We start from the raw sequence: 12889 nt of genomic DNA on the forward strand, positions 1-12889 counted from the left end.
AATATCAACACCACCAACACCAACACCACCATCTCCACCATAATGACTACCTTCAATATCATCTCCACCACACCACCACCGCTGCCACCTACTTAGAATGTTTTTTTGCCTTTTTCTGAGCACTGTGAAGGAACAAAGAAAAGAGAGAAAGGAATGATGCAGTTTGTCTTGCCCCACAGTATAAGTCTCAGCAGGACAGTCCCAGCTCTGAGAGGAGCCAAGAAGACCATGAGCTCCAACCACAGATACCAGAGTCAGATGGCAGGGACGGGGAAAGGCTAGTCCTCTCTCCCATGGAGAGGGGCCAACCTGGCGTCGTGGGAAGAGTATGAGTTTCTAAGTCAGTCAGACCTGAGTTGAAAACCTGACTCTATATACTCACTGTGCAACTGGGCAAGTTCTTTAAGCTCTCTGAGCCTAATCTATGAAGTGGAGATAATGCCTACTTTGCAAGACTATCATAAGTTACTAGGGATAGAACATAGGTTCTAGATACCTTAAAGATTGTCTGGTGTGTCACAGGTGTTCAAAAATGAAGCTTTTTGTTTTTGTTTTTGTTTTGTTGAGATTTCTATTCCTGGCTTTAAAATGGGTTTGAATCAGCCTGGGGTTTCTGCTCCCTGCCATGAAGGGCAGTAGGGGAAGTGGACAAACAGGGAGTCTCCTGGGCTCAGGGCCACTTTCCCCAGGACCCAAGCATTGGTGGGCAGGTAGGAAAACACATCCAGGCACGGTTCCTTCCAGAGGAAAGTCACAATTAGAACTTAAACACCAGAAAGTAAAAAAGAAGCCAACTCTAAATATGTGGTTTTCATGGACAAAATAAGGAAATGTGGCTGTTTTAATCCTAGCACGGCAACAAGGCAAAGGCATGATTCGGGGCAGGGCGGCCTGCTCCCAGCTCCTGCTTGCAAGACGCAGGCTTTCACTTAGGGGAGGGCAAGGGGGTCTGAAACCCAAAGGCAGGAGAGGCCATTGTATTCCAAGATGCACAGGAAGGGGATGCTGGATCTGCTATCCTTGGGAGAATGCTTCACGTTTGCAAAGATTTGATATTCACCTACAGTTCCCCTTCTTATGGATATGACCCTGGGGAGTATTAGCCGCTCTGAGCCTCCGTTTTCTCATCCCAATTTGAGAAGGAATTAGTCGTCCCTACTTGGCAGGATTGGTGTGAGATTAATATAATAAATACAATCCTCGCACCTGAAGGACTGCCTGGTGCATGGTCGCTGTCTGATGTCTTGGACACGTTCGTTTCTCTTGCTTCTCACCATCATCCCTGTGAGGCGGTCACCGTTAGCACCGCCTCCTTTCTCCCTGGCTGGGGAAGCTGAGGTCCCAGGGCTAAAAGGCTGGCCTGCAGTCACACAGCTGGGCTGTGGTCGAGCTGCGCAGACCCAGGCCTCCTGGTTCCTGGGCCCACCTGCGTTCAGATGGCAGGTGCGGGTCCTGAGAAGGGAAACGGGGGAACAGTGCTCCCTGGGCTTGGGGAGGGGGGACAGCAGGTGCACAGGTGAGCCAGACACCCTAACCCGGGTGTTTCTCTTTCCCCCACAGCCGGGCCTGCTGAGTCAGCCTCGGGGACCTGGGTGAGTTGGACCCCTGCTCTTCCCTCCCCCTCTGTGTTACATCTGCCTCCTCATCCTGACCTGACTCTGCCACAGGACACTTCTGTCATCTACACCGAGGTGAAACACTCGAAGCTTGGTGAGGTTCCAGCCAGGGAACCGAATACAAGAAGCAGGACCCACAGAGTTGCCCTTGGTAACTTCGAGGAGGTCCTCTACTACTGATGGCATCCCCCCAACACCACCCACCTGAGGCCCCAGTGCTCCCCAGGAGGCCAGCAGAGACCCCAGTCCCTTCTGCAGGTCCCCAATCCCTGAGCCCAGCAGTGAGGGAGCCCGGCGTCCCAGCCAGGGTTCCGAGGAGACTCGAGGAACACCTAAATGATCTCTGGGCTGCCCTCTGAGTGGAAGAACAGGAACATGTGGGCAGGGGCATCCCCGTTCACACATGAGTTCCAAGCAGTGGACCAGACACGGAAGCCACAGATGTTTTCTTGCACATGAGTGGAAGGGTTGGAGTGCCTTCTCTTCAACATTTGTAAGGACTTTCTAAGGTGGCCTCAGTCCCCGTGCATGGGCTTGGCCTCTCCCTGAAGGAGAGAGCTAGCCCCCGGGCAGCTCTGGTAGAGCATTTCCAGCTTCCAAGCTGCCGCTGAAGCCCCTGAGTGACCACGGGGCTAAGGACCTCTCAGTGGCTCGGGGAGGCCAAGAGTTGGGGGGGAAGGCCTGGCCCAGATAATAGCACAGAATTCTCAACCCCAGAGCCAGAGCCCCCGTCCCAGGCACTGAGAGCCCAGCCTTCTCTGCAACACATTTCTGCTCAGACCCCTTCCGGTGACCAGGTTACCAAAGTTGCTGGAACTGAGGCTTGCCCAAAACCCCCATTTGTAGAGTATATCAGAACACTCACTTACCCCTCATGTGTTTACCAAGATACACACTTGTAGAATCTATTTGTTCATAGAAGCGTATCAGTTTGTTTCATACTTTTCACCAAAGCCGATCACTCATAGTGCCCGATGGTTGGTTTGGTCCTTGATGCTGAGGGTTTAGTCCTGGTAACTAGGAGGATTAGTTCTCCCTGCTCCTCCTCCCAGCCCTGACCCTACAGGCCCCTGCTCCTGAATCACAGAGTGAGGTCCCAGTCACGCTGCTGGATGTCACCGACCCCACCCACCTGTCCTGGGAAGAGGCCCACGTCCTCCCGCCCACCCAGAGCTCCCACCCAGGTGCCCCTGAGCTGCCCACAGCCAGCATTCATCCTTGAGCTTAATAGAAATGCATCCACTCGGACTCAGACCCAGACCTGCTGAATCCTGATCTGCATTTAAGTAAGATCTGTAAGCTGTTGGTATGCACATTAAAGTTTAGAAAGCCTGGTCTGCCTCCAAAAGACACTTCATGAGAGTACCTCCATCCACTCGCCTTTGGGAACATCACTGGATAGGACAGAGGGCCCAGAGAACTGCTAGGACAACCCTCGCTAGCACTTCTCGGCTTCCCCGGGCCTTCTCTTCCTTCCCATTTCCCCACCTGAACTTCCTCTTCCTTAGCCTCCTCAGCTTCCTCCCCATCTCTCTCATCACTGGTCCAGGCCATGTCCAGAAGACATCAGGGCCCCTCCCCTTCACTTCTTCCTCTGCCAGGCTGGGAAGCACATGCCAGGTCATCTAGAAGCCCGGGGTCCTCGCTGGTCAATCAGAAAGCACCTACAGAAGCCAAGCCTTGCCACGCCCTCTATAAACAGTCTGGCCCCTTGTAAAGAGTCAAGTCAAAGAGAGGACAGCTCCTGAAGGAGACACTGATGATGGAGAGCGGGAAGAAGACTGCCCTGCCAGTCACCCCCGTGGACCAGCTCCTCCCTGAGCATTCACACCACCCACCCCCTGCCCCACACCAGTGACACTGGAGCCTGTGTGTGGACGGTGTTTACCAGTGCAGGGCGGGATAAGTGGAACACTGAAAAGCAAGAACTTAGAAACTTTTTTTTTTTTAAGATTTTATTTATTGGGCGCCTGGGTGGCTCAGTTGGTTAGGCGACTGCCTTCGGCTCAGGTCATGATCCTGGAGTCCCGGGATCGAGTCCCGCGTCGGGCTTCCTGCTCGGCCGGGAGTCTGCTTCTCCCTCTGACCCTCCCCCTTCTCGTGCTCTCGGTCAGAGGGAGAAGCAGACTCCCCGCCGAGCAGGGAGCCCGACGCGGGACTCGATCCCGGGACTCCAGGATCATGACCTGAGCCGAAGGCAGTCGCTTAACCAACTGAGCCACCCAGGCGCCCGAACTTAGAAACTTTTATAGCAATCTGACAGAGTAATACAATCATAAAAAAATAGGGCTTATATTTTGGATGTCTCTTTTATTTCTTTTTTTAGTAAATTGCTTTTATCGTATTCTACAGAAGTATAGGTCCACAATGGATTCAGAATAAAGAGAAACATTTCCTTTGACACAGGTGAGAAGCCCTATCCTACACACTTACACACTCACACTCGCACACACACATGCACGCACGTGCACACACACGCACCCTTGTGGCTCATCTCTCCTGCACTTTGCTCCTTCCCCAGAATCCCTCCCCACCCCCACTTCTATTTGCACAGCCGAAAATATCCCTCCCCCTTAGTTTAGAAAAGAATGAGCCGGGATTTTTAAAAATGAACAATTACTAAGAAAATTGAAAAAGAAAATCCTCGAAAAGCACATAGAGAAAGCAGAGGCTTCAGAGGAGACCCCAGACTCTCCCTGGCTGGCCTGACAGCAGCACAGGTGGCCCCCAGGCTCCCTGCCAATGCTCAGAGCAGGAACCCGCTGCTGGTCCTGGAGGACGCTGGTGGCGAGGAGAATGGGACTCTCCCGGGTCTCCAGGGACAGACCCTGCAGGCACCAAGGAAGGCTGCAGAACGGACCGCAAGGCTCTGCACTGTTAGTTTTCTCTCCAAGTCAGAGCTAAATGCAGACACTCCTCCAGCAGCGATGAGTTGTCTGCCTGCTCTAGGGACGTAGGGAACGGGGCTCTGTGGGGTCAAAACACCTCCTGAGTAAGGAGGGAGGAAAGGGCTCCGTGCACGGTTCAGAGCTGAGGCCGTGTGGTGCGGCTGAACCTCCGGGGAGAGGGAGCGGGAACGGGGCCTCGCGGCTGCCCTCTACTGACCTCCGTGGGTCTGACCATCCGTAGGACAGCCGCATCCGGAGGTGCCACTGGACGCCCATCCTTGCTTTATATGTGGCTCAATATTTTAGAGACAAACACTAAAAATGGAGCGTGACCCTTCCCTGAGCCAGGCAGCTTGCAGATACTGGGATTGCTTTCAATTCCAGGTTTATTTTAGATTCGGCTAGAAAATAAGGTTTTTGACATTTTTACCTAAACCAGCATCCGCTAAGTAGCTCTGCGTCCTTCGTCTTTGTACGGACCGCGATGACAGGAACGACAGATGCGGCGCACAGGACAGGGAAGACCCAGGCCTTTTCACCCAATACCGGGATGCTTCGTGCCCCAAACACACGTTCCCATCCGGAGCCGCACTGCTGAAAGGAGCTGCGGCCGGCAGGGCCTAGGGCAGTCAGCGCGCCTGCGTCTTCGGCGTGCGGCCCTCTGCACCGTCTTCGGAGGGGTCCGTCTGTCAAGCCCTTTGAACGATCAGCCCACGTCGTCCTACTTGTCTGGGAATTCTTTCTGCCTGGGGTACAGATCGGCGTCATGGGCACCAGCACGAGCCCTGCGCTCACGGGCTTCCCATGCTGAGTGCTCTCTGCACCTGCTCACCGCGGGAGGGTGCACCGGATGGGGATCCCGCAAATGCTCGCTGAGTGAGTGAGCGAGACTCCAGTCCCTCCCTGGCTACCTCCGCATGGTCACGGCTTTGTCTCTTTTTTACGCAGCCTGCCTTCAGCTCCCTGGGAAAGTATGTCTTTGCCTCAAAAGCAGACCCTAAAAAGAAGAAGGCTCCAACCGTCCCACCCAGTTTCTACAGGGCTGTTTCTTCTCTCCTGCTTCCCCTCTCCTGCTGCGTGCACCTTGCTCTCGCGCATCAAAGATCAAAGACTGCACTCTGTCTCCACATCCCGAGCAAAGCCAGAACAAGGGTGGGGCATGGCAGGTGCTGTAGGCACAAATATTAAAGAGGCCCTCATGCTCAGGGCCGTGGGTGCAGGCCTGAGAGTGTTATCTCAGGGGAGGTCAGGTACCCCATTTTCACACACGCAGGCACTGCCTCTGCTGCCCAAGCTGGCTGACAGGGGGAGGGGGTGGGTTGTGCGTGGACTGCCCCACCCAGGGCCGCCTCTGGGGCCAGCCGGCGCCTGGTGGCTTGGTGCCATCGGACAGATCGTGCAGGTAGGTGGTCCACTCTACGCGAACCGAGGAGGCGAAGGTAGACATAAAGATGGGTTGTCCCTGGCCTCTCAGCCCACATCCCACACCACCCTCCAGAGGTGCCCCCCTTCCCTCCCAGAAAGCCCGCTCAATGCCCTTCCTTCCTGTCTGGAGCTCCACCCGCTTTCCTTCTCTCCCCCAAACACCTTCCGACTTTTTTCTCTCCTCCATCTCTCCTCTCTTCTGGTGTGGCCCTATTCTGTCCCCAGGCCAGTCCAAGAATTGAGGGCAAGTGTGAGTGGGCAGGACACCCAGATTCCACTGGCCCCGAATGGAACTGGGGCAGCCTGCGTGGCCACCGGGGACACCTGCCCCCGCACCCCTGCCCGCAGCGGAGGTGGGCTAGGGGAGAGGGGGAGAGGTGCAGATGGAGCTACAGCCCCGAGCCACAGCCACTCCCTGGCTCCCAGGAGGGCCCAGGGGCCCCTCTGCTCTCTTAATTGAGGAATGTGGGAGTGGTGCCTTTGAACTCCCAGCCCAGTGACTCCAGCACACTGTCCTTTGGCGGGCTAATTATCCTGCTCTGAACCAGTGATCAGCAGAGGGGGAGAGCCTGCCTCCGCAGACTTAACCCATCCGGAGCTGCCCCCGTTCGTCTCTCTCCGGTGGCTACACAGCCTGGAGTTCTTCCCTCTGGGGAGGTGGGACGTCTGCTGACCCTCACCAACCTCCTCTTCCCCCTTCCTCGGCTTCCCTGAAATTCCCCTCTAGCAAAAGGGCATGGGGGGCGAGGTGGGGAGGCTGGGAAGACAGCAACTCGGTTCCTGCTTGGATGGACCCCCACGTAGATCCAATCTGCTAAGAGGGAGCGTGACTGCCCACAGTCTGCTCTGCAGGAATTCCGAGTCTCTATCCCCCGCATTCCCACAAGGGCCCAGCTCCCGCATCCCACACCCTCCCGGTCCCACACCGTCCACCTCTAGGCGGGCTGGGAGGGCTCCCCCGCTTGGGAAGCCTGTCCTTGGCTATAGGCAGGGTGCAGACATGTAGGGGCCAGTCTGGGACAGATGGAGGGGACTGCTCACACCTGACCCCCCTTGCTCTGCGTTCACCTGTTCTCCTCTCTTCCGTCTCTGGCCACTTGGTAGCAACAGTTAAGATTTTTTTGGAATGCTGACTATGCGCCAGACCCCATCCTAAATAAGCCCCTACACGCACCACTCTTACCTCCCCGACTGTAATTATCGGGTTACACATCCCGTCTCCTCACCCAAACTGCAGCCTCCTTGAGGGCAGGGCCAAGCCTTTCATCTCTGTGTTCCCAGCCGCTGGCACGTAAGTAGATGCTCAATAAACACCTGATGCAAGAAGGACAGAATTCACAGCGGAGTCATAAATGAGTCCCCTCCCTTAGCATCTCTACCGTGAGGCCAGGTGGCTCCCAAATTCTGTCCCCTGACTCTGCCCTGTCCCTGCCTCTCTACTCTGAATTTCCTTCCTATTCCAGTCAGGACCATCCCAACAGCTGCTACCCAGGCTTTCTTGCCTCTTCTTTCTCTGCCAACCTGCCCCGCATGCTGTCCTTCCCCCAGCCAGCTACCTTGGGCTCAGGACGGGCCACAACCCCTCCCTCCAAGCAGACCTTCTCAGGGCCTTCCCTTGGCCCACCAGCTGCAGATCACCTGGAGCAGAGTGCTGGTCAAACTAGATTCCCAGGTCCCGTCCCAGCCCCACTGAACCAGGGTCTCCAAGGATTTGAGTCCAGCAAGGCCAAGAACTGCTGCCCCCAGAACAAAAGCTTAATCCCTAAGCCAGTGTTCAAGGCCTCTGTGATCCGACCCTCAACCTCCCTTTCCATTCCTACCCGCTGCAGCCCTAACAGGCTCCTCCCCTTGCCTGCCCCAGCCTCTGGCTCTCCCCTTTTCTCTGCCTATCCAAATCATGCCTACCATCAAGGCACAGCTCAAAGCCCACTTTTAGGGAAGGGTCCCCCGCCCACATCCACAGATGTAGGTCCCCGCACCCTCTGCAGCGAGAAGGCCCCACTGCCCATTGCACAGAGCCCTCCCCCTCTGTAGTGGACCTTCGTTCTGGGCATTTCCTGTTTCTACACTTCAGCTGCAAGCCACTAGAGGGCAGGAACCCGGTCCCAGACCCCTCCTACTCTCCGGCCGCCGTGCCTGCCTTGCTCTTGGCCCGGTCCCAAGGCGAGGTCAGGAGTTCTGCGCAGACGGGACACCATGAGCCCAGCATGGCTCTCGGGGGTTGCCTTCGTCTTCCCGCAGGGCCTCCCCTGACTCAAGAACCCGCGTAACTGGAAGTGAGAAGAGACTCAGGATGAGGAGGGGCAGCAAAGTGGCCCAGGCTCCCCGGGGCGAGGCTCCAGTCTCAGCTCTCGCTCGCGACCTCTGCAAGGTGCCAGCCTCGCTCTGGGTTCGAATCGATAAGACCCTCGTGGAGAATCGCTGTGAGCACGTCTAGAATTCACACACTCATTTACAAATGTTTAGGAAACACCCACAGCGTGCTGAGCACCAAGGGGAGCACAGAAATGAGTAGGGGAAGACCTTGTGGGCAACCCGTCCGTGGAGACGAGAAAACCGTGGCAAGACAGTGTGCTGAGGGCAGAGAGCCCGCCGGCACTGGGCTCAGATGGCTTGAGGGGGAGCCGGCCGGCTGCAGCGCGCCCAGTCCGGAGGGCTGAATGGAGCAGCGTGCCTGCCGCACAGTGCGTGGGGGTGCCGTGGGTGCTCCCCGGAGGAGCAGTCCTGCTTGGCATGGCCAGAAAACGGACCGGGGAGGCCAGCTCGCACCAACAGACCGGAGTCGAACTTAGGAGCGCCTTGTACACCAAGCCGAGAGTTTAGTCTCTTTTTTGAGGGCAGCAGGAGGTGCGGAAGAATATTAGAGAAGTAACAAAGGGAATTGCAGTCTAGAGGGTTCTCTGTGGCTACAGCAGGAAGGGCAGCCGGCCGTGGGGCGGTGAGATGCAGGGAAGGCTGGCCAGTCCAACCGGAGGATGTGGGCTTGTGCTGGGGCACCTGCCTCTGGCGGATGGCAGTGGCCCACCACGGGCACATGAAAGAGGCTGACTTACAAGAACCCACTCCTGACAAAAGCCCAGCCAGGCTGGGAGCCAACTTCCACTTTACTCTGAATATTTTCACTTTCGGGGCATCTTGTTCTGAGTCAAGATTGCTCCTTCTGATCATGGGACTTTCCAGAAGGACCACAGGCTCCTCCCGTGTATCCACTTGCCCCCAGATGTTCTGGATTTGGGTTGTTGAAGGAGTCTGCCGGCCTCTCTGGAGAAGGATGGGCATGTGGTCCCTGTGGAGCCTGCTTCTCTGGGAAGGTAAGGGGGGCCGGTGTGTGGCCCGTCCTCAGAGAGCTGGAGGCCCCTCCGTAGGGCCCCTCGCTCGTCAGCCGCCTGGGCAGGGGCCCGCATCCCAAGGGAGAACCCAGGGGCTGAGGAGGGACAGGGAAGACTGAAGCAAGTTCTCGGGCAACCTTGAAAGCTGGACAGAGCCAGGCCCTGCGGGGTCCTTGGGAGGAAGGAGGTGGCAGCCATAGCAGCATCGTTGTCCAAGACACACGAGCTGCTCCGTGGCCCCGGGCAGTTACAAACTGAGGCTGGTGGTACCAGTGGTTGGGAAAAACAGGGTTGTGAGAAGGGCGAGGGAATTCTAGTACAATCTGGGGAGAGGGAGGGCAGGGCGAGAAGGCTCGTACAAGGAAGGAGGCCTCTCCATCAACCTGGGGGAAGCCGAGGCTGCTCCTTGCAGGTCTGTGTAAGGGAGGGGGATGTTGGGAAGGGTGGAGGGGGGGAGCGAGCCAAACAGAGCACACGGACTTGGCATGTGGGAAGGGTGTGCCGTGGGAAGGGCGACACTTCCCTCCGTGGTGAGCAGGCAGCCCACAGGCCAGGGGTCAGCGGTGCAAGGCCAGGGGCAGGAGTCGGGGCCTGGCAAAGACGAAGCCACCTAGGTTCCCACCAGGAACTCGGAGGGACTTGGAGATGACTTTATCCAGTGTGCCCCTCCTGGGCTCCTGGCCTCGAGGGCTCCAAAGGCCGTGAGGATTCTAACCTGTCTAAACACGGGCAGGAAATCCCTCCCAAAGGAAAAGGAATCTGTGTGGTGCACAAATCTTTCAAGTCCCTGGACGTGGAAGGCAAAAAAAGAATTTTTCTGAAGGCCCCCTAATGGTAAACCAGATGAGTACCACCGATTGGGTGCACCCTCTTGTTTTGGGGGTGAGACCACGGAAGGGACCAGGGTGCTGTGCTGAAGTCACAGCACGGGTTTGCGGCCAAGTTGGGGCAGGAGAGACTGGAGGGACCTTGACCTGCATCCAGCACCATCCTCTGTGTAGCCTGGGCCTCCACCCGCAGTAGCCTCTGCAGCAAGGCCTGATGATTAGGGCTGCAGAGGGCAGTGAGATGGGCAGGGAGCTGGTGAGTGACCCCCCGGAACAGGGCTTGTCAAGCCCACTCCCAGCGCTCGGGCATGTCCCACACGAGCTATGCTGCTCTGTGTCCCTGAGCCCCACAGTGCCAGGTGCCAGGGGAGTCCTCAGGGCCTCCTTTCACCTAGTACAATGCGCTGAGCCTCTCCTCCATGCTCCTCCTAAACATAGCGTGGGCGTGGGGGTACGAAGAACACAAGAGGAACTTGTGTTCTCACGTGGCAGCCCCTGACTCATCCCCGGGCCATCCTGGCAGAGGAACGAAGCACCCCAGGCTGCTGGGCCACACGGAGAAACAGTGTGGACACCGCCCGCCCCCTCCAACAAATGGGGAGGTCAGGGGAGGCAGTGGGTCTCCAAGGATGAGCAGCAATTAGCCAGCGAAGGAGTCAGGGCTCCCTCCCGCTAAGGTACCGCCCAGAGCCCTCGAACTCAGCATCTCCCCACCTCCCAGCCTGCTTCTCCTCCAGCTCCTCGGGATCACGGAGAACGGCGCTCTGTGGGTTCCTGGTACCCCCGACGCCCTTCGCCTTCGCTCCCCAGACTGCACCTAGGACCCGACCCCACTGATGACACACCGGAGTCTTAACTCCTCCCTCTTCCTCCCCTCACTCTGCAGGCCGAGGAACAGCCACAGCCTGGGCCCTGCCCACTCCAGTGCACCCCCACACCCCTGCTGGCACGTCTTTCTAACCAGCATCTCATCCTCTCACTCTTACTGAACCCTGTGCAAGGCCTCCCAGAGCTCTAAGGGTAAAGCCCACGTGTGCTTTCAGGCGGCAGGACCAGGTTCCCACCAGCCCCGCAGTACAGTCTCTTACTCCCCTGCAGAGAGCAACTTTCAGTTCTGAGAACTACCAGAACCACGCGCTCCCGCCCGCCCCCCAGGCCTTCGAACGCGGAACGCCGCATTCCCTCGCCTGTGCCACTTCTCCAGCCCTGCTCCACACAGCCCTCCTCCCCCCGGCCTGGCCGATCCCCGCTCCTCCTGCTCTCAGCTTAACCATTTCTTCCCGGAGCCTCCCAAGGCCATCACCCTACCTGTGTTCTCCCAGGGCATCTTTTTCCCCATCGTGGCCCTTCACTTAATATGCTTTAATCACTTGCTTAGAGTTGGACTTCCTCTGGGAGCTCCCCAAGCACAGAGACAGGTTTCTCTCCCTTAGGCTTTTATTCCAGCCCCACCCCCACCCCCGGCACAGTGCACCTTGCTCAGCGTGGGTGGAGGGAGTGTGGGGAGAGGGGCCCCAGCGCTTCGCAGCAGCTTAGCTGGGTGTGTAAGCGGTGGCGGGAGACGGGTGAGGAGCTTGGGGCCGGCAGTGATGTGGCTCTTCTTGCAGCACTGCTTCCCACCAGAGCCTCCAGCACCCAAGTGCACGGCCAGGTTGGGGGCTCTGTGCTGCTGGTGGCAGAGCGCCCTGCCAGCTTCCAAGTCCGAGAGGCCATCTGGAGATCTCTCTGGCCTTCGGAGGAGCTCCTGGCCACATTTTTCCGGGGCTCCCCAGAGACTCTGTACCGCTCCCGCTTCCTGGGCCGGGCCCAGCTCCACAGCAACCTCAGCCTGGAGCTCCAGCCTCTGGAGTCTGGAGACAGCGGCAACTTCTCTGTGCTGTTGGTGGACACAAGCGGTCGGGCCCAGACCCAGCTCCTGCAGCTCAAGGTGTACGGTGAGTGCGCCCCACACCAGCTCTCCAGCTGCCCACAAAGCGCTGGAAAGGGGTCCTGTGTCCCAGGAGCTGGGGAGGACAGGGTTCCAGAGACCTCTGGCCTCTGACCTCGCAGCTGATTCCGGGACACATCTGAGAAAGCTCCCCAGGTGCTCCCAGGCAGGCGTGCTCCTGTGTGAGGCAGCCCGGCTTTGCCACCCCACAGTCCTTGCCTGAACTCCAGCAGGGTCTTTTCTGGGCTCAGTGGCCTTGGACACAACGCGAAGCCTCCCTAGCATTCACCTTTCTCATTTATAAAATGGGCATCGTCAGTAATATTACACATGGTTGCCCACAAATGCAAGATACACTGCGTTTGGGAAAGCATCAGAGACAGTGGTCTGGCCTACACTCCAAAATTCTAAGATTATAAGATGTGCCATTATTTGACAAAACATTAACAAAGAAAAAATATTGCCAAACTACGACACAATTTTTTTTATTAAAACTTGAAATATAATTGAAGCATGGAATGTTGATTTCATATCGCTTTAAAGAGTTCTTTTAGAAGTATTTAAAGATTTTTAACTATATGACATTCATGGGTTCTCTCAATTATTCATTGTTGCAAAACAAACCACCCCGAAACTTACTGCCCGAAAACAGCCATTTTAATTTCTCACCACCTGCGGGGGGGTGGGGCTCAGCTGGGCGGGTCTTCTGCGCCCCGTGGTTTGGCAGGATCATTCACACAGCCCCACTCGGCCCCTCAGCTGGGGCGGCTGGCTTCACTGGGCACTGGAACAGCAACTTCACCTCCACGCCCTCCAGGCACCTCCTCCACCTTCACCTCCACCACCACCTCCACCTCCTCCACCATCACCTCCACCA

At 57.1% G+C, this 12889-nt stretch overlaps 2 protein-coding genes across 8 annotated transcripts in view; both read left to right on the forward strand.

Annotated features, from left to right (window-relative positions):
• Positions 1–3536, forward strand: part of FCRL6 (Fc receptor like 6) — a 16361-nt gene extending 12825 nt beyond the window's left edge. For 3 of the 5 annotated variants that reach the window (XM_025860685.1, XM_025860687.1, XM_073888237.1), the window contains one exon: positions 1561–2950. In XM_025860685.1, coding sequence (XP_025716470.1) covers positions 1561–1796 — 236 coding nt within the window. In that variant the 3' untranslated portion in view covers positions 1797–2950. Of the gene's footprint in view, positions 1–1560; positions 2951–3217 lie in introns of those variants that run through there. The other 2 variants (XM_073888236.1, XM_025860688.1) reach the window with 2 other exon arrangements.
• A 5328-nt stretch (positions 3537–8864) lies between these two features.
• The window catches only part of SLAMF8 (SLAM family member 8), an 8321-nt gene continuing 4296 nt past the window's right edge, over positions 8865–12889 (forward strand). Inside the window, exons 1-2 of one of the 3 annotated variants that reach the window (XM_073888208.1) lie at positions 8865–9240; positions 11693–12019. In XM_073888208.1, the coding sequence (XP_073744309.1) occupies positions 8940–9240; positions 11693–12019 (628 nt within the window). In that variant the 5' untranslated portion in view covers positions 8865–8939. The remainder of the gene's footprint in view (positions 9241–11692; positions 12020–12889) is intronic. The other 2 variants (XM_073888209.1, XM_025860728.2) reach the window with 2 other exon arrangements.

Source organism: Callorhinus ursinus, unplaced genomic scaffold (genome assembly GCF_003265705.2).
Source record: "Callorhinus ursinus isolate GAN/ISIS: 27379988/994484 unplaced genomic scaffold, GSC_fseal_2.0 scaffold88, whole genome shotgun sequence".
NCBI classification, from domain to species: Eukaryota; Metazoa; Chordata; class Mammalia; order Carnivora; family Otariidae; genus Callorhinus; species Callorhinus ursinus.